This window comes from Neofelis nebulosa, chromosome 16 (genome assembly GCF_028018385.1).
Source record: "Neofelis nebulosa isolate mNeoNeb1 chromosome 16, mNeoNeb1.pri, whole genome shotgun sequence".
NCBI lineage: Eukaryota > Metazoa > Chordata > Mammalia > Carnivora > Felidae > Neofelis > Neofelis nebulosa.
Window position 1 is genome coordinate 56,506,674 of NC_080797.1, and position 23,459 is coordinate 56,530,132.

At 40.9% G+C, this 23,459-nt stretch overlaps 2 protein-coding genes across 4 annotated transcripts in view; one reads left to right on the forward strand and one right to left on the reverse strand.

Moving 5' to 3' along the window:
• Positions 1-2,544: 2,544 nt before the first annotated feature.
• ZNF830 (zinc finger protein 830) lies at positions 2,545-3,983 on the reverse strand. Its single transcript, XM_058705506.1, has one exon. The coding sequence runs from the start codon at positions 3,950-3,952 to the stop codon at positions 2,840-2,842; it is 1,113 nt and encodes a 370-aa protein (XP_058561489.1). The 5' UTR covers positions 3,953-3,983; the 3' UTR covers positions 2,545-2,839.
• Positions 3,984-4,025: 42 nt separating this feature from the next.
• The window catches only part of CCT6B (chaperonin containing TCP1 subunit 6B), a 32,283-nt gene continuing 12,849 nt past the window's right edge, over positions 4,026-23,459 (forward strand). The window contains exons 1-7 of one of the 3 annotated variants that reach the window (XM_058705503.1): positions 4,026-4,267; positions 5,920-5,983; positions 6,780-6,914; positions 12,824-12,997; positions 15,097-15,200; positions 20,549-20,659; positions 21,047-21,206. In XM_058705503.1, the coding sequence (XP_058561486.1) occupies positions 4,131-4,267; positions 5,920-5,983; positions 6,780-6,914; positions 12,824-12,997; positions 15,097-15,200; positions 20,549-20,659; positions 21,047-21,206 (885 nt within the window). In that variant the 5' untranslated portion in view covers positions 4,026-4,130. The remainder of the gene's footprint in view (positions 4,268-5,919; positions 5,984-6,779; positions 6,915-12,823; positions 12,998-15,096; positions 15,201-20,548; positions 20,660-21,046; positions 21,207-23,459) is intronic. The other 2 variants (XM_058705504.1, XM_058705505.1) reach the window with 2 other exon arrangements.

The window sequence follows — 23,459 nt, forward strand, 5'->3', positions numbered from 1 at the left end:
ACAGAGACAATGCGAGTGGGAAGGGGGGGAGGGAGAGGGAGAGGGAGAGAGAGAAAGAGAATATCCCGATGTGGGGCATGAACTCACAAAACCGTGAGATCGTGACCTGAGCCGAAACCAAGAGTCGGATCCTTAACCGACTGAGCCACCCAACCACCCCTATATCGTATTAAAACAAATTTTTTTTTAAACATTTATTCATTTTTGAGAACAGAGAGAGACAGGGTGTGAGCAGGGGAGGGGCAGAGAGAGAGGGAGACACAGAATCTGAAACAGGCTCCAGGCTCTGAGCTGTCAGCACAGAGGCCAATGTGGGGCTCGAACCCACAAACTGTGAGATCATGACCTGAGCTGCAGTCAGGCACTCAACCGACTGAGCCACCCAGGTGTCCCACTATACCGTATTTTTAAATGGACAGTGCTCTACTAAATCATCAGCCTAGCCTCTTAAGCCAACATAGAACAGGACCTTCTACTCAAGCCCACCTTAGTATTACCTCATTCTAAAATAATAAAGTGATGGATGATAGAAAACTGTGAGTACCTGTGGTTTTATTCATTTAAGGCAGGCATGCCCTGTTATCAAATCGAAGTTGCTATTACCAGCTGACAGCTCAAGAAAACACTTTCTGGCAAAGACAGCAAAATAGTTAACATGTTCAGTAAGTGTTAGATTGCCTTTAGTCACCCACGCTAAAAAAAAACCCAAATCCTTGAATTCCATCTTTATCCCGGTTTTTCTTCTATATCCAGTTACTAAAATGTTAGCCCTTCCTGTGAAGTTTTTCAATTTTGTTCCTTTTCTCTTGTAACTAATCCAAGTCTTGCTCACCTTGCTTTTAAAATTCAGTTTCCAAGTAGTCTCCCAGCTTTTCTCCCCTAATCCACATTTGTTCCATTTTAAAGTCTATTTTTTTTTTTTTTTTTTTAGAGAGCACGAGAGTGAGCGTGTGAGCGGGGGTGGGAGGGAGAGAGAGAGGGAGGGGGAGAGGGAGGGAAGGAAATCCTAAGCAGGCTCCACACCATTAGCACCGAGCCCCACATGGGGCTCAAACTCATATGAGCTGTGAGATTGTGACCTGAGCCAAAATCAAGAGCAGCTTAACCGACTGAGCCACCCAGGTGCCCCTCGTTCCATTTTATATATTGCAACAAAATCATCTTCCATAGTATTTTTTTGCAAATATAATTCTCTGCTCAAAAACTTCCACTTTTCCTACGTTGCCCAAAGGAAGATTCCTTCATCTAGCATTCAAGCCAGGCTTTTTCATTCCTTATCTTTTGGTACTATCCTTCATAAAACCTGGGCTTTAGAGCAACTAGACTGACTTTATGTAAAGCACTTAGAACCATGCCTGGTTTATACTGTAATAACTATATATCTTAGCTATTATTATTATTGCTGACTTTCATTTGAGTAAGCTGTATGCACTTCTACCTCTGGAACACTGCTAAATCCTTTTTCCTATTTGAATAGGTCTGTCTGCAAAGGGAAAAGTAGTGATTTAAACAATCTGACTGGCACAAGCCAATTATTAACTCCTTGAGAAAACAACTTCTCTTCCTGCAATAGATAGAAACTGTGAACAATAATTTTCTTTTCTTTTTTTTGAGAGAGAGAGAGAGAGAGAGAGAGCGAGAACGAGAACCAGTGGGGGGTGGGGTGCAGAGAGAGGACAGAGCATCTGGAGTGGGCTCTGTGCTGACAGCAGAGAGCTCGATGCTGGGCTTGAACTCACAAAACGTGAAATCATGATCGGAGCCAAAGTCAGATGCTTAACTGACTAAGCCACCCAGGTGCCCCTAAACCCTAATTTTCTACAAGATGTAATAACATTTAAGACTAGATGAGATATAAACAAAAGGTAGTATTTCTTGGGGTGCCTGGGTGGCTCAGTTGGTGGAGCATGCAATGCTTGATCTCAGGGTTGTGGGTTCAAGCCCCATGGTGGGTGTAGAGATTACTTAAGAAAAAGAACATCTTTAGAAAAAATAAAAAGTGGTACTTAAAAAACAGGCTGAAAAAATATGTGTTCTGGATTTAGGGCCAGATGGCTCTCCAACTTTGGTGTATATTAGAATAACCTGGGAAACTTTCAAAACTAATTCAAATGCCTGGGCCCCACTCCAGGTTTATTGAGTCTCTAGTAGTAGGCCTCAGGCACATGAATTTTTTAAAAGCTCCAAGGCCGCTCATATGCAGCTTTTCAAAAGCTTGGCGGGTCATCTTCCTGTGCACCTACACCCAAGAATCATTGGTTTAAACAAGAGAAACTTTTGGGTTAAGGAGACTGGTCATGTTTGGCATGTTTTCACCATGTTCCCCTGGCACATTTATGAAACAGAAAATTCAGAGAACTGATTTGCCCTGATTTATGTGTTTTAGTAGTGTTCTTAAAATAAAAAAACATCCTCCACCCTTGAGTTGATTTAGGGGATCAGAAAAGAAAAAAGCCAAATACATCCCAAATACTACACTCGATTTTCACCTAAAGCCTTCTCTGCTAGCCCGACTTCTATTAATTTATAAATTTCAAAACAGAATTACTTAAGTAAATATATATTTAACTATGTACAACAGTTACAGCTTACAGACTTAACTCAAAATTATACACTTGAGTAAATGTGTAAAAAGTTGGCAATATAGTATGTAATACTTGAAAAATTTCAAAAACAACTTTACCTCAAAAATATTTTACACGAACTTTCCAAAGTGCTATCTTCACAGGTTCATTGTATCTTAACAACCCAGTTAGGCATGAAGTAACCAATATCATATCCAGAGACAGCACTTTTGGTACCACTGTAGAGGGTGTAGAAATTTTGGGTCTTTGAAACCCTATAATAAAGCCCCTTTTACCCTCCAATCCTGAGACAACAAATCTTGTAGTTCTCCCTCATCATCGCTGTCAACATTCTCCTCTTCCTTTTTCTGCAGTTCTTTTATAGTCAGAACCTCTTTAAGCTTATTTTTAATTTCATCCTGGCGATTCCGAAGCTTTTCCACCCGACGGTAACATTCTATCTGCTCATCGATCTCCCCAATTTGCCGGTCCAACCGTCCCTCCTCATCCTCTTCAGCAACTATGGCTTCGGAAATGGTATTGACCTGTCTCATGGCCTTTTGAAATTCGTCCCACTCTTTGTCCATCTGATCCTTTGGGGCATCAACCTTTCGAACCCTAGCGTCTATTTCAGGGTCATCAAAAAAGCCTTCCGGTAATGCTTCCGCTGTGTTTTCTCTCCTTTCCACTACTTTTTCATGTATTTCTGCTTTCTCAATTGACCCTGAATGAGGAATTAAAGGGGCCTTGGGAGGATTTGTATCCGAGAAGCCGCTTGGCAGCATACTACTTGTTGTCTCCCTCGAGGAGGAAAGCGAGTGTTCCTTGCCCTGTGCATCGGGCGGCTGCTTGCCGGCGTCTCCCCTTTTCCCTTCTCCTCCCTCCTCCTCCTCCTCCTCTTCCTCATCTTCATAATCAGGGAGTAAACCGAGTCCTGAAACCTTAATGAGGGTCGCTCTAGTGGACTCCTTCCCTGCTTTGTCAAAGTTGGTGGACAAAGCGGATGTGGAGGGCTGTACCTGGGGCAGCGGGGAGGCCTTGGGTCTTTTGGCATCTTGACCGTCCGCCTCCGACACCTTCCTCTTGGCTGACTGAGGCACTGAGCTGGCGGACGGACCCTGGGTGGCTTCCTTCGCGCCTTTCAGGTCGGCCACTTTCTCCCGGTGCTGCTTTCCCAGGACGTGAGTCTGCCACAGGAGCTCGCTCTTCACCGGGGTGTTGCACAGGGCACAGCTCAGCTGCCCCAAACGGTTGTACTTCGCAAATGGAGATTCTATCCGTTTCCGGTTGGTGCTCAGACGCTGCTTCTCCTTCATCAAGCGCCGCAGTTCGTCCTGATTCACCACTCGCTTCCCCGCCGGAGTGCGAGCGGAGGCCGAGGACGCCATCTTGGCGCCCTGACCCAAGGTGATTCTGGCTTCCGTGCGGGCGAGGCCTGGTAACGTCACTTCCTGTGCTGGCGAGGATTGGCTGAGGGTTCGCGAGCGCGGGCGGTGGCGCCGGGATTTCCCTCAGGATCCGCGCTAAGGTCGTCTTTGCCGGCCCGGTCGCACGCTCAACGGTGCTATGGCTGCGATCACGGCGGTGAACTCCAAGGCAGAGGTGGCGCGGGCCCGGTCGGCCTTGGCCGTCAACATATGCGCCGCCCGAGGGCTGCAAGATGTGCTACGTACCAACTTGGGGCCCAAGGGCACCATGAAAATGTGAGGCGGCGGTTAGGGAGCCGGGGGCTTGTTGGGTGTCGCTGCGGGCTCTGAGGCCGACGTTCCATGAAGGGCCTGGAGCGACGGGACGCACCTGTGGGCCTGGTTGTCCTCGTTCTCATTCTTGCCCTGAGGTCATCCCTGGCCTGGGACGGGAGGAGCCCGAGGAAAGGGCCCCCAATGAAGCTGTGACACCCACTCCCCACCCCCCACCCCTTGCCCCCCGCCCACGTTAACGCTCTTGTGCAGTTGGAAAGTCATTTCATCTGGTGTCTCTTTAGAAACATAAGCGATTTAACTCCCCTGCTCTTTGAGACTGTATGCCCTTAGGTTGGTTTGTGTTTGCCAGTGTGTTGTAGCGTTAAGGGCACACAGGCCTTGCGGTTGCAAATCCAAGTTCCACTTCCAGAGTGCGTCCTTAGGAAACTTAACTTGAACGCTTCGCGCCATCAGCATGCATTTACTTAGTATCACAAGTTTCTTTGGAAGAGTGAGGAAAAAAGAGCAAAAAATTTGTAAGGGGGAAAGATGCATTCTAAGAGGGATGAGCAAAATTAATATTAACGGTAAAAGAGAATGCCTGTGTACTAATTGGATGCTGGGAACACAGATGGTGAAGGTATCATATATGTTATTGATCATATATATCGCAAATATAATACTGAGGAAAGGGACTAATTACTAATGGTGGTAGGGAGAAGGAAAAACCTCCCGAAAACAGATTTTTGATCAGAGTCTTGAAAATTAAGTTAGAGTTCACCAGTTGGAGAAGGGAGTAAAGGCCTCCTGGTAAGTTAAGGAATGGGAAAGTCCAGTGGTGTAAATCCAACAGAAGTGAAAACAAGCATGACATATTAAAGGAACCATAGTATTTTCCCACCAGATCTCATTTGGTAGATGTCAGGAAAAATGGACATAAACCAGTTTGGGAAGGGTGAACTAGGTCATTGCCAAATAGTCTGGATTTTACCCTGAAGGTGATGGAGAACATAAAATTCATTGAAAGATTTTTTCCCCATGTTTGTAAGAATCATTGAAAGATTTTTGATCAGAGAACTGACTGAGCCACATTGCCTTTTAGAAAGATAAATGTAGTGTGGAGGGTAGATTCAAATTCAGAGATATTAGGATGCTGCTTAAGTAGTCCAGGCTAGAGATGTTGACAGTTGAACATGGAGAGGAGGGAGTAGATTCAAGAAATACTTAGGTTGTACAATTGACAGAACTTGATGATCTAATAAATATGAGGGATGAGGGAAGAAAGTTGAGTGAATGAATGGTAACATTTCACACACACACACACACACACACACACACACACACACAAAACCCTACAGCAAATTTACAAATTTGTGGTTTGTAGACTTACAAATACTCTTCTTGGACCAAACTGCCATTCATAACTCATCAATGTCTGTTACCCTTAAACTTGTAAATGCTCCATTTGGAATGAAATTGCTATAGCAGTCCACATGGGGAGAAGTGATTCTGTAGGCTGTACATGGTGGTGGTTACCATGGAATCTCCCTATGGCACATAGATGTTTTGAAGCCCAGTTCCTGATATCAGGGATTGTACACTGGGAAGAACTGAGAATATCTTGCTTGACCCTTGCCATCTGAGGTTTAATAACATCACTGTTTTCTGAACAGGCTTATTTCTGGTGCAGGTGACATCAAACTCACCAAAGATGGCAACGTACTGCTCCATGAGATGGTGAGCTGATGCTACTGACTCTAAGAAACCTTAATAAGCCTAGAACATAGTACAAATTGTATATCCTTAAAAAAATTTTTTTTAATGTTTATTTTTGAGAGAGAGAGAGAGAGACAGAGCACGAGTTGGGGAGGGGCAGAGAGAGAGGGAGACATAGAATCTGAAGCAGGCTCCAGGCTCCCAGCTGTCAGCCCAGAGCCCGACGCAGGGCTCAAACCCATGAGATGTGAGATCATGACCTTAGCCGAAGTCAGACGCCCAACTGATGAAGCCACCCAGGTGCCCCACAAATTGTATATCCTTAAACCAAGCCTGTCAGCTTGCTCATACTGCAGTCATGAGTTACACTTGCTGGGTTAAACCTTAATAAAAGATATTTTTGGTTGTTTTCAAATCTTCATACAGTCCAAGTAATAGCTTAGAGATACTTCCAAATTAGTTCCATCTTTTAAAGGCACTGTGTTATGTTCTTTGTAATCATGAAAATATAAAAAATCCTTTGCAATTTTAGTAAATATATTCATCTTAGAGATTGAAGGATTTAATGTTATTTTGGAAATGTCATTGCATTCTAAAGCAAAGACTCTTCTAAAATGTTCAAACCTCATTAGTTCTCAATTTAAAAATTTTGGGTATTGACATTTATTAAGTATTGATACTACAGAATTTGTGAACATGTAAAGTGAGGCTTATTTCATTTCTTAATTTTACTGGTGGCCCTTAGGTTATCTTGTTTGCATTGGACTGTTTTTTTTTTTCAATCTCGTTCTTTTAATCTGTTGCTTGCTTTTTCCAGCAAATTCAACACCCAACAGCTTCCTTGATAGCAAAAGTGGCAACAGCCCAGGATGACATTACAGGAGATGGTACTACTTCCAATGTTCTAATTATTGGAGAGTTACTAAAACAAGCTGATCTTTACATATCTGAGGTATTAGCATATTACAGAATTCACATTCATGTAGTACTTCACTGTTTTAAATGTTTGTTTATTTTTGAATCGGGGGGAGGGGCAGAAGAGGGGGGATAGACAGAGGCTTTGTCGCCAGACTCGAACCCACGAACTGTGAGATCACGACCTGAGCTGAAGTTGGATGCTTAGCCGACTGAGCCACCCAGGTGGAAATTGTTGTTTTCACTCGTACAATGGTTTAATTTTAGAGGGCAAAAGTTAATTTTTATCAAGATACTTAAAAACAATTTTTTTTAATGTTTATTTTTTAAATTTAATTTTATTTTTTTAATTTACACCCAAATTAGTTAGCATATAGTGCAACAGTGATTTCAGGAGTAGATTCCTTAATACCTCTTACCCATTTAGCCCATCTCCCCCTCCCACACCCCCTCTAGCAACCCTCTGTTTGTTCTCCGTATTGAAGTCTCTTATGTTTTGTCCCCCTCCCTGTTTTTATATTATTTTTGCTTCCCTTCTCTTGTGTTCATCTGTTCTGTGTCTGAAAGTCCTCATATAAGTGAAATCATATGATATTCGTCTTTCTCTGACTAATTTCACTTAGCATAATACCCTCTAGTTCCATCCATGTAGTTGCAAATGGCAAGATTTCATTCTTTTTGATTGCTGAGTAATACTCCATTGTATATATATACCACATCATCTTTATCCATTCATCCATCGATGGACAGTTGGACTCTTTCCATACTTTGGCTATTGTTGATAGTGCTGCTATACACATTGGGGTGCATGTGCCCCTTCAAAACAGCATGCCTGTATCCCTTGGATAAATACCTAGTAGTGCAGTTGCTGGGTTGTAGGGTAGTTCTATTTTTAATTTTTTGAGGAAACTCCATACTGTTTTCCAGAGTGGCTGCCCAAGTTTGCATTTCCACCAGCAGTGCCCAAGAGATCGTCTCTCTCCGCATCCTCGCCAACATCTGTTGTTGCCTGAGTTGTTAATGTTAGCCATTCTGACTGGTGTGAGGTGATGTCTCATTGTGGTTTCGATTCGTATTTCCCTGATGATGAGTGATGTTGAGCATTTTTTCATGTGTCGGTTGGCCATCTGGATGTCTTCTTTGGAGAAGTGTCTATTCATGTCTTTTGCCCATTTCATCACTGGATTATTTGTTTTCTGAGTGTTGAGTTTGATAAGTTCTCTATAGATTTTGGATACTAACCCTTTATCTGATTTGTTGTTTGCAGATATCTTCTCCCATTCTGTCTGTTGCCTTTTAGTTTTGCTGATTGTTTCCTACCCTGTGCAGAAGGTTTTTTTTATCTTGATGAGGTCCCAATAGTTCATTTTTGCTTTTGTTTCCCTTGCCTCTGGAGACGTGTTGAGTAAGAAGTTGCTGCGGCCAAGATCAAAGAGGTTTTTGCCTGCTTTCTCTTCCAGGATTTTGATGGCTTTCTGTCTTATATTTAGGTCTTTCATCCATTTTGAGTTTATTTTTGTGTATGGTGTAAGAAAGTGGTCCAGGTTCATTCTTCTGCATGTCACTGTCCAGTTTTCCCAGCATCACTTGCTGAAGAGACTGTCTTTATTCCATTGGATATTCTTTTCTGCTTTGTCAAAGATTAGTTGGTCATACGTTTGTGGGTCCATTTCTGGGTTCTTCATTCTGTTCCATTGATCTGAGTGTCTGTTTTTGTGCCAATTTTTATCAAGATACTTTAGTACAATTGTAAATTTTCTTTTTTTAATGTTTATTTGTTTTTGAGAGAGACAGAGACAGAATGAGAGTGGGTTGGGGCAGAGAGAGAGAGAGGGAGACACAGAATCCGAAGCAGTCTCCAGGCTCTGAGCTGTCAGCACGGAGCCTGACGTGGGGCTTGAACTCACGAGCCGTGAGATCATGACTTGACCTGAAGCCGGACGCTCAACCGACTAAGCCACCCAGGCACCCCGGTTTTAGTACAATTGTAAATGGAAGTAATAATGAACTCTTTTTTTTTGCCAAAATAATTCCTTTCATTGGAATGATATCCCTTTTAAAAAATGAAATATTTAAGGTATATAAGAAGGTAAAAAATTAGCCATATACCCATGAATAATGACCTAGAAAAGAAAACATCACTGATGAAGTCTAAACCAAATTATGCACCTTTTAAAAAATAACTGGGGAAAAATAATTGAAGGTTTTCACACTGTGAATTTACCTACCTTTCTATTTTATTTTCCTTATAAACCATCTACTCTAGCCAGACTCCTCCAGTCTACTCACTAGCCTCTGAAATCACTACACACATTTCTATGTAACTGTCTTTGTTCAATCTGTATCCTTTTCTTGGCATTATTTATCTGTCTAATCTAATTAAGTATTTGGGTTTTTTTCTTTCTTTAAAGAACCATTTCAGCAAAGCATTACCTGGTCCAAGTGCTAAGATTAGTACTTCTTTGCATTTCATTTAGTATTGGGAATTGTCTAACAATTCAGTACCTGCAACGTACCTCATTTAGGATGCCTTTGGCTGTAAGCAGTAGAAACTTGACTGAAAGTCACTTAAACAGTAAGTTATCTCCCATTACAGAACATCCAAGTTTGGTTGATTGAAAATGTCTATTAGGGGCGCCTGGGTGGCGCAGTCGGTTAAGCGTCCGACTTCAGCCAGGTCACGATCTCGCGGTCCGTGAGTTCGAGCCCCGCGTCAGGCTCTGGGCTGATGGCTCGGAGCCTGGAGCCTGTTTCCGATTCTGTGTCTCCCTCTCTCTCTGCCCCTCCCCCGTTCATGCTATGTCTCTCTCTGTCCCAAAAAAAAAAAAAAAAAAAAAAAAAAAAAAAAAAAAAAAAAACGTTGAAAATGTCTATTAGTCATCAAGTACCTGGTCCTTTCTGTGTCTTGGCTCTTCCATTTATAGTGCTGTTTCATGATAAAGCTTATTTCTGTCCTGATTATAAGACTGTCAGAGAAAAGTAGGACTACTTGCTTTCTTTAATAACACTCAGCAAGAGAGGGAGGATAAAACTATTTGCCCAATTATGGAGTTTCACTCCTTCCTTTATAATATAATTGGGCCAACTTTGATCTGTGTCCATCCCAAATCAATAACAGGTTTTAGGGGAATTGACTTAATCCAATCAGGATCCACCCCTTGAGTTAGCTAGAGAGGGTAACTTCCTCTGAAGACCTGAGGAAGAGATACCTAAACAAGATTAGGGTTTGGTTAGGGAAAAAAAAGTTTGGGAAGGGGGAGATGCTGATGGGCGGGCGTTGACATAATTGTGAAACTGTGGCAGTATAGTGATAGACCTAAGTACCAGATGTGATAGAAACACTGAGGAAGGAGTGATAGCCTAAACTTGCCCGAATTAGGAAGCACTCTTTGGAGGAAGTAAGACCTGGGTTAAATCTTTAGAATGAGAAGCAGTGAACCAGTGGAAAGAGTAAGGAGCAAGGAGAAAGACATTCCAGGCAGAAGGAACAAAATTAACAGAGGCAAAATTAACAGAGAAGAGAAGCAGCATGGTATGTGTGTAAAGCTGCAAGCATTTTGGTGTTGGCCAGACTTTAAAGTGCTGTGGGACGGCAATGAAAGGCAGGAGAAGTAGGTGGAAGCTGGATTACAGAGGGCATGTGGTATACTAACCACGAAGAATGTTCATGTTAACATATTAATGACTGATCTGGTCAGATTGGGATTTTAAATATTTGAGGGACAGCTTTAAGGGAGTCAAGACTAGAGGATCATAGTCCGGGTGAGAAATTGTGAGATCTGAGACTGAGGAAGTGTTTTGAAAATGTTTAATAACATCCAGGGTCTGGAGTCAGGCTTTGTAGGTTTAAATCCTGGCTCTACCACTTAATATCCTGGTGATCTAAAGCAAGTTACATTATTCTTATAAACCTCAATTTCCTCATCTGTGAAACAGAAATAATACCCACTTCGTAGTGTTGAGAGGATTGAATGAAATAAGCCTTTTAGATTAGAACCTGGCACAAATCCTTAAGAAATGTTAACTTTAAAAAATTATTGTAGGACTGATGTAGAGGAATGGAGGAAGGGAATAAATTAGACCCAGTTCCCACTTTCAATAAGTTTATATATTTTTCCAGAAAAGACAATTAAAAAAATTATTTTGTTGGGGCGCCTGGGTGGCTTGGTCGGTTGAGCATCCGACTTTGGCTCAGGTCATGATCTCACGGTCCGTGGGTTCGAGCCCCGCGTCGGGCTCTGTGCTGACCGCTCAGAGCCTGGAGCCTGTTTCAGATTCTGTGTCTCCCTCTCTCTGTGACCCTCCCCCGTTCATGCTCTGTCTCTCTCTGTCTCAAAAATAAATTAAAAAAAGTTAAAAAATTTTTTTAAATAAAAATTATTTTGTTATAATATCAAGCCTATAGAAATATTTCAGGAATATTCCAAAGAATAACATTTCTCTCTTTCTCAGATAAAAACGTATATATGGTGCATGCATATATGTATGTATGTACGTATTTTTTTTGAATGGTGTAAGTTGCAGTCATGATCATCTAAATATTTCAGTGTATGTTTCTTAAAAAAATTTTTTTTTAATTTTATTTATTTTGAGAGACAGAGAGGGAGAGAGAGAATCCAAGCAGGCTCCAGTGCTGTCTGTACAGAGCCTGATGTGGGTCTGGATCTCACAAACTGTGAGATCGTGACCTAAGCCGAAATCAAGAGTTGGACACTTAACTGACTGAGCCACCCAGGCGCCCCTCGGTGTATATTTCTTAAAACCACAATATTCTCTTATGTAATCACAGAATAGTGATCAAAATCAGGAAATTAATATTAACATTGATACATTGATACAGTAGTATAATCTATAGATTTTATTCCTATTTTATCATTTGTCCCAACAGTGTCCTTTATAGCAGAAGAAAATCTACGTTCATGCATTACATTCAGTTGTCCTATCCTTATAGTCTTCTTTATTTTTTAATTTTTAACATTTTCTCAAAAAATTTTTTTAACGTTTATCTGTTTTTGAGAGAGAGAGAGAGAGAGAGCGAGCGAGCGCATGCCGAGGAGGGGCCAAGAGAGAGGGAGACACAGAATCTGAAGCAGGCTCCAGGCTTCATTTATTTAGGGGCTCCTGGTGGCTTAGCTGGTTGAGCGTCTGACTTCAGTTCAGGTCATGATCTTGTGGTTTGTGAGTTCAAGCCTCACACCAGGCATGCTGCTGTCAGCCTATCAGCGCAGAGTCCACTTTGGATCCTCTGCCCCCCCCCCTGTCCCTCCCCTCTTGCGCTCTCCCAAAATAAATATATCTAAAAAAAAGTCAGATGCTTAACTGACTGAGCCACCCAGGTGCCCTCCTTTAGTCTCTTTTAAACTGGAATTATCCTGAGCTGTCTTTTGTGTTTTATGACATTGCTACTTTTAGAGTACAGCCAATTATTTTGTACAAAGTCCTCAATTTGGATTTGACTATCACAATTAGACTCAGGTAATAAACTTCTGGCATGAAATACCATAGACGTGTGGTAGTGTTCTTAATGCATTGTATCAGGAGGCACATGATGTCTATTTGTCCCATTGCTGTGATGTTAACATTTGGTGAAGGTGGTGTTTGTACTTTCCTCCAAATCAGCGTTGGTTCTTTTCCTCTGCATTAAAGGAGTCTTTTCTTTTGTGCCCATTTGGAAGGGTACCACATGACAGTGTGTCATAATTTTTGGAAATAAAGAGGAGTTTTGTAGTGTTTTGTCCTGGACATAAATTTTTTTCTGTAAGTTTGAGGTTGTTTTAAATATGAAGCACTGAGAAATTACTTTCATAAGTTATGTACATGCATTTGTATTGAGTGCCATTGATGTGGGTAATATTACTTTCTTTGGACATAACCTATTAACAGGAGAAGATGGTTACTTTTATTTTGGATGACTTTATGATTTTTAGTTTTATGTTGATGTGACAGGGCCTGCACCCTAGAATAATAGCTGAAGGATTTGAAGCTGCGAAGATAAAAGCACTTGAAGTTCTGGAAAATGTTAAAATTAACAAAGAGATGAAAAGAGAAGTCCTCTTAGATGTGTCTAGAACATCTCTACAAACTAAAGTTCCTGCTGAATTGGCTGATGTGTTAACAGAGGTTTGTGATTAAACTTTTGCATTCAGAACAAATATAGACTAATGCATGATGATATTTTTATTTTTCCTATAAGAATCAACTATCGTATGTGGTTCTTTTGAACATGAAATAAAATACAGAAGGCAAACATTTATTCACTTAGTTATAGTCTAGACTTGATTGGTCAGAACAGTATGTGTAATTTTTCAAAAGTGTCATATTAAACCTTCTTTTAAGTTAACATGAAAGTTAATGAAAGGGGCCTGGCTGCCTTCTTAAACCTTCTTTTATTTTTATATTAAATATAATTTATTGTCAAATTGGTTTCCATAAAACACCCAGTGCTCATCCCAACAGGTGCCCTCCTCAATGCCCATCACCCACTTTCCCCTCTCCCCCACCCCCCATCAACCCTCAGTTTGTTCTCAGTATTTAAGAGCCTCTATATTAAACTTTCTTTTAAGTTAACATGAAGGGAGCTTGGCTGCCTGTGGATCAACCCTTGTGGATGTCATTGGGGTGAGGTGCTGGTCTCTTAAAACCTAGAGGTCAATATTTATTATGTGAGGTGACACATAGGTTGTTAAGGTTACCACTTTAATGAAGCGTGATTGATCTGACAGATAATCTTCACATCTGGGAAATGAGTGTTTGTTTTGTTTACTTCTAAAGGTAAAATGTATGTAATTTAAGGAGTAGATTGGGTATTTTGGGAAGGCTTTTATCAGGTGGCTATAATTTGATATCATCATTGTTCCTCAGCTTTGTATTTTCTGCAACTTGAATATATTGGTTTATCAGGAATGATGAATTCATAACCAAAATCACAAGACATTGATATATAAATCAGAATGCTGTCTTGCTAATTTACTCTGAGAAATATAAATGACAAATGGACTAGAACACCTGATTTGTTTCTGATCAATTCCCCTTACCAATAGGAAAACCTAATTTGCAAATCAGATTAAGATCAGACAATTTCTTGCTCAGCAGAGTTCAAATAAAGACTACAGTATTTTCTCCTGTTGGAGTACATATATCAAGTGATCCAGAATCTTCATGTTATCTGGTTAGTGCGCCCATTCTCTTCTGGAGTTGTAGAAACACTGATACTCTCATTATCCTGTGGTCTTTGTCATTATTCCCTGTTAGGTTCCAAAACCAAGTATCATGTTATCTCAGGTAAACTAAGGTATAGTTTTTTGCTTTATTTATATTTTAGGGTGGTTATATTGTAATACTTAATTTATGTAATTTCATATTACTTTCTTTAAAAAAAATTTTTTTTTAACATTTATTTAGTTTTGAGAGACAGAGCACGAATGGGGGAGGGGCAGAGAGAGAGAGGGACATACAGAATCCAAAGCAGGCTTCAGGCTCTGAGCTGTCAGCACAGAGCCCGATGCGGGGCTGGAACCCACGAACCGTGTGATCATGTCCTGAGCTGAAGTCGGACATTTAACCGACTGAAACATCCAAGCTTTCTGAGCTAAGCAATAGGATATATTATTGTACCATGCTATATATCCCTGGGGTTATGTGGCAGAATAAATAACACATGTCTTTCTGGAGTATCAATTTCACGCTGCAATTTTGGGGAAAAAAATTACTTTCACATTAAAAGAAATGTATATCATGGCATGACGTAGAAGCTTTTCATGATAAAACACAAAATTTAAGACACTTCGTGTTAGTGTAACCAGCAAATTTTAGCTTTTACCTCAGATTACATTTCCTTCTTTTCCATTAAATATGTCTTTTGGTGGAAAAGTTTGCATAGTGTTGGTAGTAGAGCAGTGGCTTGGCAGTTAAAGAAAACGGAATTCTAGGCCTGGCTCTGCTTTTAGACCTTGTGTTAAGTCTGTAAATTCTTAAAAGTTTCAGAGTTTACTTAACTGTAAAATGAAGGCTTTGGGCCTGATGATCTCTGAAGTTCCTTCAGGGTTTAGAGTACCCACTGGCATTGGTTATTACTAATGTCCATAACAGAGTGGCCTTTGTGGCCTTGCCCTATATTTTGGGGCCTGAAGCCCTTTATCTGTTTAGTCTGATGATTACTTGGGCCAGTGATTTCTTTTAGTAGACCAGTAATTTACTGTTCTCATTCACTTCTCTTTCAGGCTGTGGTGGATTCTGTTTTGGCTATTAGAAGACCGGGTTATCCTATTGATCTCTTCATGATAGAAATCATGGAGATGAAGCATAAATCAGAAACAGATACAAAGTAAATTACATACACTTTTTTTTTAAGGTTTTATTTTTAAGTAATCTCTACACCAACATGGGGCTTGAACTTACAACCCCAAGATCAAAGTTGTATGCTCCTGCGACTGAGCCAGCCAGGTGCCCCTAAATTACATAAACTTTGATAATACATGGATTCTAGAATATTTGGTGTAGTTCAGATACTTTTTTTCATTAATTTCATTAGTTACTTTAATTCAATATCAGTCTATTTTTTAAAAAATGTTTATTTTTGAGAGAGAGTACAGGCGGGGGAGGAGCGGAGAGGGAGGGGAACAGAGGATCCGAAGCGGGCTCTGCACTGACAACAGTGAGCCCAATGTGGGGCTTGAACTCATGAATCATGAGATCATGACTTGAGCCGACGTTGGACATTCAACTGACTGAGCCACTCAGGCGCCCCTCAACATCAGTCTGTTAATTCAACATATATTAAGTGAATACTTACCCTGAGCCAGTCATTGTTTTGGGTGCTAGGAATGAAGAGTAATACAAAACAGAATTTCTTTCTCTAAGATTATGTTTTTAGTTGTGGGAGATAATAAATACATAAGTGATAATAAATGCTGGGAAGAAACTAGAGTGACTGAGAGCATGTGTGTGATTTTGGAGTGCTCAGGGAAGATCCTTATGATTGGAAACTAAACTCGAGAGCTAAGGAGGTATCTGAAGAAATAAGGGAGCTAGCCATGTGTATATTTGGATGAAGAGTTCTAAGTCAAGGGAATGACGGTTGAAAAGGCCCCAAGGCACCAGTGTGCTGGGGTGTCCCAGTGTGCCTGGAGCACAGTAAGTAAGAGGAAAAAAGAGTAGGAGTTGAAGTTGGAGAGGAAAGAGAGGTCAGACAATTGACATGGTCTGGGTAAGTATGTACTCAGAATATGTAGCATGTTGTTGATTTTGGACTTAATGAATTTTAAACTTTCTTTTATGGAAAAGTCTAAACATATATAAAAGCAGAAAGAATAGAATAGTGAACTCTCACATACCTGTCACTCATGTTTATCAATTTTCAATCTGTGGCCCATTTTATTTTTCCTTTTATTTCCCCTTATAAACTCCTCTTTCTCTTCCTCATCCCAAACCTGGATTATTTTGAAGCCAATCCAAATATTATATTTCATTTGAAAATACTTTATTTTAATATATGTGTGTGTTTGTGGATATCTTTATTTACTTATTTCTTGAAGTTTTATTTGATTTTTCTTAGATTGGCCATTGCACTTTTTATGGTGTCTTATTCCCTGCAGATCTTTCCAAGCCTGCCTTTTATTATTAAAAAAAATTTGTTTAATGTTTATTTATTTTTGAGAGAGAGAAAGTGTACGAGCAGGGGAGGGGCAGAGAGAGAGGGAGACACAGAATCTGAAGCAGGCTCCAGGCTCTGAGCGGTCAGCACAGAGCCCAACGTTGGGCTCGAACACACAAACTGTGAGATCATGACCTGAGCCAAAGTTGGACACTTAACTGACTGAGCCACCCAGGCGCCCCTGTGTTTTGTTTCTATATGTGCCATTCATCATGTTTGAAAAAGGTATTTGTAGAAATTATCTGAGACCTAGGATGAAGGTGCATTTCTGCACAGAGGATTTGAATTTGCTGTTGCAAGGAGCCTGGGGAATACTTTAAATTAAATCCACAGCTTGAGGGTTTTGTTTTTGTTTGTTTTTAATATCTAGTTGTGTTTAAAAAATTTTTTTTAATATTTATTTATTTTTGAGAGAGAGAGAGAGAGAGAGAGAGAGGCAGACTGCAAGCAGGGGGAGGGGCAGAGAGAGAAGAAGACACAGAATCAGAAGCAGTCTCCAGGCTCTGAGAGTCTCCAGGCTCTGTCAGCACAGAGCCCGATGCGGGTCTTGAACCCATGAACTATGAGATCATGACCTGAGCCGAAGTCAGTCACTTAACTGACTGAGCCACCCAGGCGCCCCTAGTTTTGTTTTTTTAAATGTTTATTTCGAGAGAGAGAGGAAGCGTATGATCAGGCAAGGGGCAGAGAGGGGGAGAGAGAGAATCTGAAGCAGGCTCCTCACTGTCAGCACAGAGCCCCACACAGGGCTTGATCTCATGAACCGTGAGATCATGACCTGAGCCAAAACCAAGAGTCAGACGCTTAACCGAGTGAGCCACCCAGGCATCCCAAATATCCAGTTGGTAGTTCTAACTGCTGATTCATATGAGGACTGCTTGCTTCTAGTTCATCCTTCTGGTTTATGCCCTGAGTATGTAGCCCTTTGGTGTTCCTACTTAAAGTGAAGAGTGTCTCCTATTAGACCCTCTACCTTCGATGAGCCCTGAGCTTTTCATTCTGTCCCCCTCTCATAGTGAGGTTGTTGAAACCCAAGTTCAGATTGATCTGAATTGTCAAGTGACTTTAGGATAAGAGTACTTGCAGTTCATGTTTTCTTTACTATTTTAGAGCTCTCCAGTGTTTTTAAGCGTTTAATTTTTTTTAATGTTTATTTATTTTTGAGAGACAGAGACAGAATGTGAGTGGGGGAGAGGCAGAGAGAGCGGGAAACACAGAATCTGAAGCAGGCTCCAGGCTTGAGCTGTCAGCACAGAGCCCGATGCAGAGCTCAAACCCACGAACCTGAGCCAAAGTTGGATGCCTAACCAACTGAGCCACCCAGGTGCTCCTAAGGTTTTTGTTTTTAACCCAGCATTTTGCTTTTGGTAGTAGGGTTGGTCCAAATTAGTCTACTATTGCTGAGGGCAATAGCAGTTCTGATTTATATTTCAGAAGTATCTCTGTGGTTATTGTGGGGAGAATGCACTGTGAAGCAGGGCGTTTCCCAGGGCAAGGGCAGAAGTGGAGCCCAGTCAGGAATCTGTTGTAATACGGGTGAGGGGTGAAAACACTTAGAAGGAACAATAGGATCTGTTGATGGTTTGACATAGAGTGTGACAGAAATAGTGTCAAGGATGTCTCTTGGGGCTTTGCATGGAGCATCTGGAGAAGGGGAAATGCCATTTCTTGGGATAGAAAAGACTCGGAGGAACAGATTTGGGGAAATAAATCAAGAGCGCAGTTTGGGAAATGTTATGTTTTAAGATGCCTGTTAGGCATCCATGTGTGAGTAGGGAGTTGGAGAGGTGTGTCTGCAGTTCAGAATAGAGGTCTGATCTAGAAAAATATTTGGGAGTCATCTGTGTATAGATGACTTAAAGCTTATGAGAGGTAGTGAGATCAGCTGAGAAGTGAATATAGATAGAAGTTTAGGGGCACCTGGGTGGCTCAGTCGGTTAAGCGTCTGACTTCGGCTCAGGTCATGATCTCATGGTCCGTGGGTTTGAGCCCCGCGTCGGGCTCTGTGTTGACGGCTCAGAGCCTGGAGCCTGTTTCAGATTCTGTGTCTCCCTCTCTCTGTGACCCTCCCCCGTTCATGCTCTGTCTCTCTCTGTCTCAAAAATAAATAAACGTTAAAAAAAAAAAAAAGAAGTGAATATAGATAGAAGTTTAAAGTTGGTCCCTGGAAACTCAAATGTTTAGAAATTGAGAAGACAAGGAGTGCCTGGGTGGCTCAGTCGCTTAAGTGTCCAACTCTTGATTAAGGCTCAGGTCATGATCTCATGGTCTGTGAGTTTGAGCCCCATGTCAGGCTCTGTGCTGACAGCATGGAGCCTGCTTCGGATTCTCTCTCCCCCTCTCTCTGCCCCTTCGCTGCTCACACACACTCTCTCTGTCAAAATAAATAAGCTTAAAAAAAAAAAAAGAAATTGAGAAGATGAGAAGGATTCAGCACCAGAAGGGATGGTCACTGAGATAGGAGGAAAGCCAAGAGAAAGTATTGTCCCAGAAGCTAAGAGAGGAAAATGTTTCAAGGGGAGAATAATCAAGTATGTCATATGCTGCTGAAACTTAGAGCAAGTTGTGGATTGAAAATTGACCATTAGATATGGAAGGCATTTAATGTTTTTGGTGACTTGGATGGGAACTGATTCAATAAAGGAGTAGGTGTGAAAGTTGGATTGAAGTGGGCTTGAAAGAGAGAAGTGGTTAAGGAAGAAGTGAGGGTGCAAGCATACACAGCTCCAAGGGGTTAGCAGAGAAACGGGCAGTAGCTAGAAGGGGGGATGGGAAGGGACTTGAAGGAGAAGCATTCTTTGTTTTAAAGATGAGAATTTTCATGGCAAGTCTGTGTCCTGACGAGAATGTTCCTGGAGGCAGGAGGAACTGACATGGGGGAAGAGGGGATAATGCCGGAGCAGAGACCAGAAAGGGAATAGAGTACACACATGCAGGGGTTAACCTGAGAGAAGAGCATGGACAGTTCGCTCATAGGAACAGGAGGTTCAGGGTCAAGTGCAGGTGGACTGGTAGAGGTAGTGATGGGACAGTGTATTTTCTCAAAGCACAAGGTCACTTGCTGAGAATGAGAGAGGGGGGAAGAGTAAAGAGACCTGGAGAGTGACAAGTGTTGGACATATAGTTTGCTTGTTTTCTTCCTGAAGAAAAGATCTGCACTTTCAGCTGGGAGTTGGATAATTAGATTAAAATGTTGTAGTCAGATTAAAATTAGTAGTTAAATTAAAAGTTTGAAAACTTCCTTATAATTGTGTTTAACTATTTTAACTATTATTTCTTTTATGTTTATGTATGACAAATATTGGTTATAAGAGATTTGTAAATAGAAATACCACTCCCTAATTGGGTATAAATGAAGTTTTAAAAGTTATGAAAATATTTACTCTTGAAAGAAAATTTCAACGATAGGAAAAAAGCGTCTCCCACTCCTGAATTATCTGTATTCCTACCACCCAAGCATAACTCTACTCTTAATTTCTTTTCATTTTTTCTTGTCAGTACTGAGGTGCTTATTTTCTAGAAGAGTAGTTATAATCATGCTTTATAGGTAGTTTGTTATTCTGTGTTTGTTTATCAGCTACCACTGTAAATATTTTTCCATGTCATTACATAGTTCACGACCATGAAATAGTTGGGTCATTTATTTGCTGAACAATGCCTTATTATTGGACATTTAGGTTAACAATGTTTGGTGGTTCCATATAATTATTTTGAACAAATGTTCCTAAGAAACTCACTGTGTGCCTACCCTTCATTACTTGACCAGCTGTGTCATACGTGTGAGCCACATAATTTAGAGAATAATTCTGGGTTGACTTTTCATTGTGACTTCCCAGTCACACTGTGTTAAAATAAATTTTCTTTTCTAATTTTGCTAATTATGTGTTAGTCTTAAAGTTGGTGCAAGGAAACAATGTGTGACCCAGTAGTTCTGTTACAATTTTAAGAATACAATCCTTATTTTATAACAAATTTTAGAGTGTATATTCAGAGGAAGAAACATTACATATTTTTAATAGGTTGATCAGAGGATTAGTTCTGGATCATGGTGCCCGTCATCCAGATATGAAGAAACGAGTAGAAGATGCGTTTATCCTTTCTTGCAATGTATCACTAGAATATGAAAAAACGTACGTGTCAGTTACTCTTTGTGAATTTTGAAATTGTATTTTCTTTTTAAATTTTCTTTTAACATTTATTTGAGAGAGAGACACACAAAAGAGCGTGAGCAGGGGAGGGGCAGAGAGAGAGGGAGACACAGAATCCGAAGCAGGCTCCAGGCTCTGTGCTGTCAGCACAGAGACCAACACAGGGCTCGAGCTCCCGAGCTGTGAGATCATGACCTGAGCTGAAGTCAGACACTCAACGACTGAGCCACCTAGGCACTCCTGAAATTGTATTTTCTAAAAGTGTTATTTTAATCGCTTGCTTCCCTGCCAGATGTTTAGTGTAAACGCCTTCTGCCTTTTCCTCCTCTCTCTTCTGCCTTTACTAGCTTGTTTTTATTAATCTTTTAGAGAGGTGAGCTCTGGTTTCTTTTATAAGTCTGCTGAAGAGAAAGAGAAACTGGTAAAAGCTGAAAGAAAATTTATTGAAGATCGAGTACAAAAAATAATAGACCTGAAAGACAAAGTCTGTGCTCAGTCCAGTAAAGGATTTGTTGTCATTAATCAAAAGGTGAGAAAGAAAATTTTTTTAAAAAAAAAAATTTTTTTTTCCCAACGTTTTTTATTTATTTTTGGGACAGAGAGAGACAGACAGAGCATGAACGGGGGAGGTGCAGAGAGAGGGAGACACAGAATCGGAAACAGGCTCCAGGCTCCGAGCCATCAGCCCAGAGCCCGACGCGGGGCTTGAACTCACGGACTGCGAGATCGTGACCTGGCTGAAGTCGGACACTTAACCGACTGCGCCACCCAGGCGCCCCAAGAAAATTTTGATTTTAACTATGTGTAAATGTTTTTCACCATTTCTCAGAGTGTGGTCTGTGGATTCCCGGGAGTCCATAAGACCATTTCAGGGAGTCTATGAGGTCAAAATTATTTTCATGATAATAATAGTAATAATAATGCCTTTCACATTGTGCTGACATTTGCAGTGATCATGCAAAGGCAATGTTAGGTAAAACTGCTGGTGCATTAGTACAAATCAAAGCAGTAGCACCAAACTGTACTAATAGTCATTATATTCTTTTTCCCATTCTACCGTACACTTGCAGTTAAAAAAAAAAAGTTTCATTGGAGAATATCTTGATGAAGTGGTAAAACTTATTAATTTTATTGAATTTTGATCCTTACATAGGCATCCTTTTATTTATTTATTTTTTTTTAATTTTTTTTTCAACGTTTTTTATTTATTTTTGGGACAGAGAGAGACAGAGCATGAATGGGGGAGGGGCAGAGAGAGGGAGACACAGAATCGGAAACAGGCTCCAGGCTCCGAGCCATCAGCCCAGAGCCTGACGCGGGGCTCGAACTCACGGACCGTGAGATCGCGACCTGGCTGAAGTCGGACGCTTAACCGACTGCGCCACCCAGGCGCCCCTGATAGGCATCCTTTTATAATTCTGTGTGACGGATTGTGAAATCTGCACATCAGAATATGGTTATCTTGGGGCGCCTGGGTGGCTCAGTCGGTTGGGCGTCCGACTTCAGCTCAGGTCACGATCTCGCGGTTCGTGAGTTCGAGCCCCGCGTCAGGCTCTGGGCTGATGGCTCAGAGCCTGGAGCCTGCTTCCGATTCTGTGTCTCCCTCTCTCTCTGCCCCTCCCCCGTTCATGCTCTGTCTCTCTCTGTCCCAAAGATAAATAAACGTTAAAAAAAAAAATTAATAAAAAAAATAGCTTTCCCTTAGAATATGGTTATCTTGAAGGAAAACTCTTGTATAATAGAGTTGCAAGCTGACCTAGCCACTTTTTTCATGGAATGCCATTTTTACTTTAAAGAATTAACTGACAGGGGCAGCTGGTTGGCTCAGTGGGTAGAGCAAGTGACTATTGATCTCAGGGTTGTGAGTTCAAGGCATACGTTGGGCAGACAGATTACTTAAAAAAAAAAGTAACTGACAAACTGTGGTTATTTAGATGTGGGTATTTGGCAGGTTTTTCTCAAAAAGGAAGAAGTGGTTCTGTCACTTCAAGGAAAACAGTTGACAGTATTTGTTGCCAATAAATTTGAGCCTTCAAGCAAAAATTAAAATTTTGGAAAACTCGTATCTGCCATTGTGAATGTCACAGCTCTCCAATACTTAAAGGACTTTTCTGATAATGTTAATGATGATATTAGCAAATGTGATATTTCTGATATTGTAGAACTATGAAATGTATCAGCATTTGGAAGCTCTGCTTAACATAGTGAACCAATGTTTTCTTCTTTTTTTCTTTTCAGATTTTTATTTAAATTCTAGTTAGGTAACATACAGTGCAATATTAGTTTCAGGAATAGAATTCAGTGATTCATCACTTACATACAACACCCAGTACTCATCACAAGTCCCCTCTTTAATACCCATCACCCATCTAGCCTATCCCCACCCTCAATATTTTCTAAATGACAAAAAAACCATATGATTTAACAAAATCATACATGGGTAAATAATACACTCGAAGTGTAAGACAGGCAAGTGGATTTTATTTTATTATTATTATTATTTTAAAGTTTATTTTCGAGAGAGAGAGAGGGAGAGAGGGAGTGAGCATGAGTGAGCAGGGGAGGGGCAGAGAGAGAGGATCTCAACAGGCCCCGCACTGTCAGTGCAGAGACCTACACGGGGCTTGAAATCATGAACTGTGAGATCATGACCTGAGCCAAAATCAGGAGTTGGACGCTTAACTGAGCCACCCAGGTGCCCCAGACAGGTGGATTTTCATATGAGAGAGTATGAAAATTTTATTGAGGGGCCCATGGGTGGCTTAGTTGGTTAAGTGTCGGA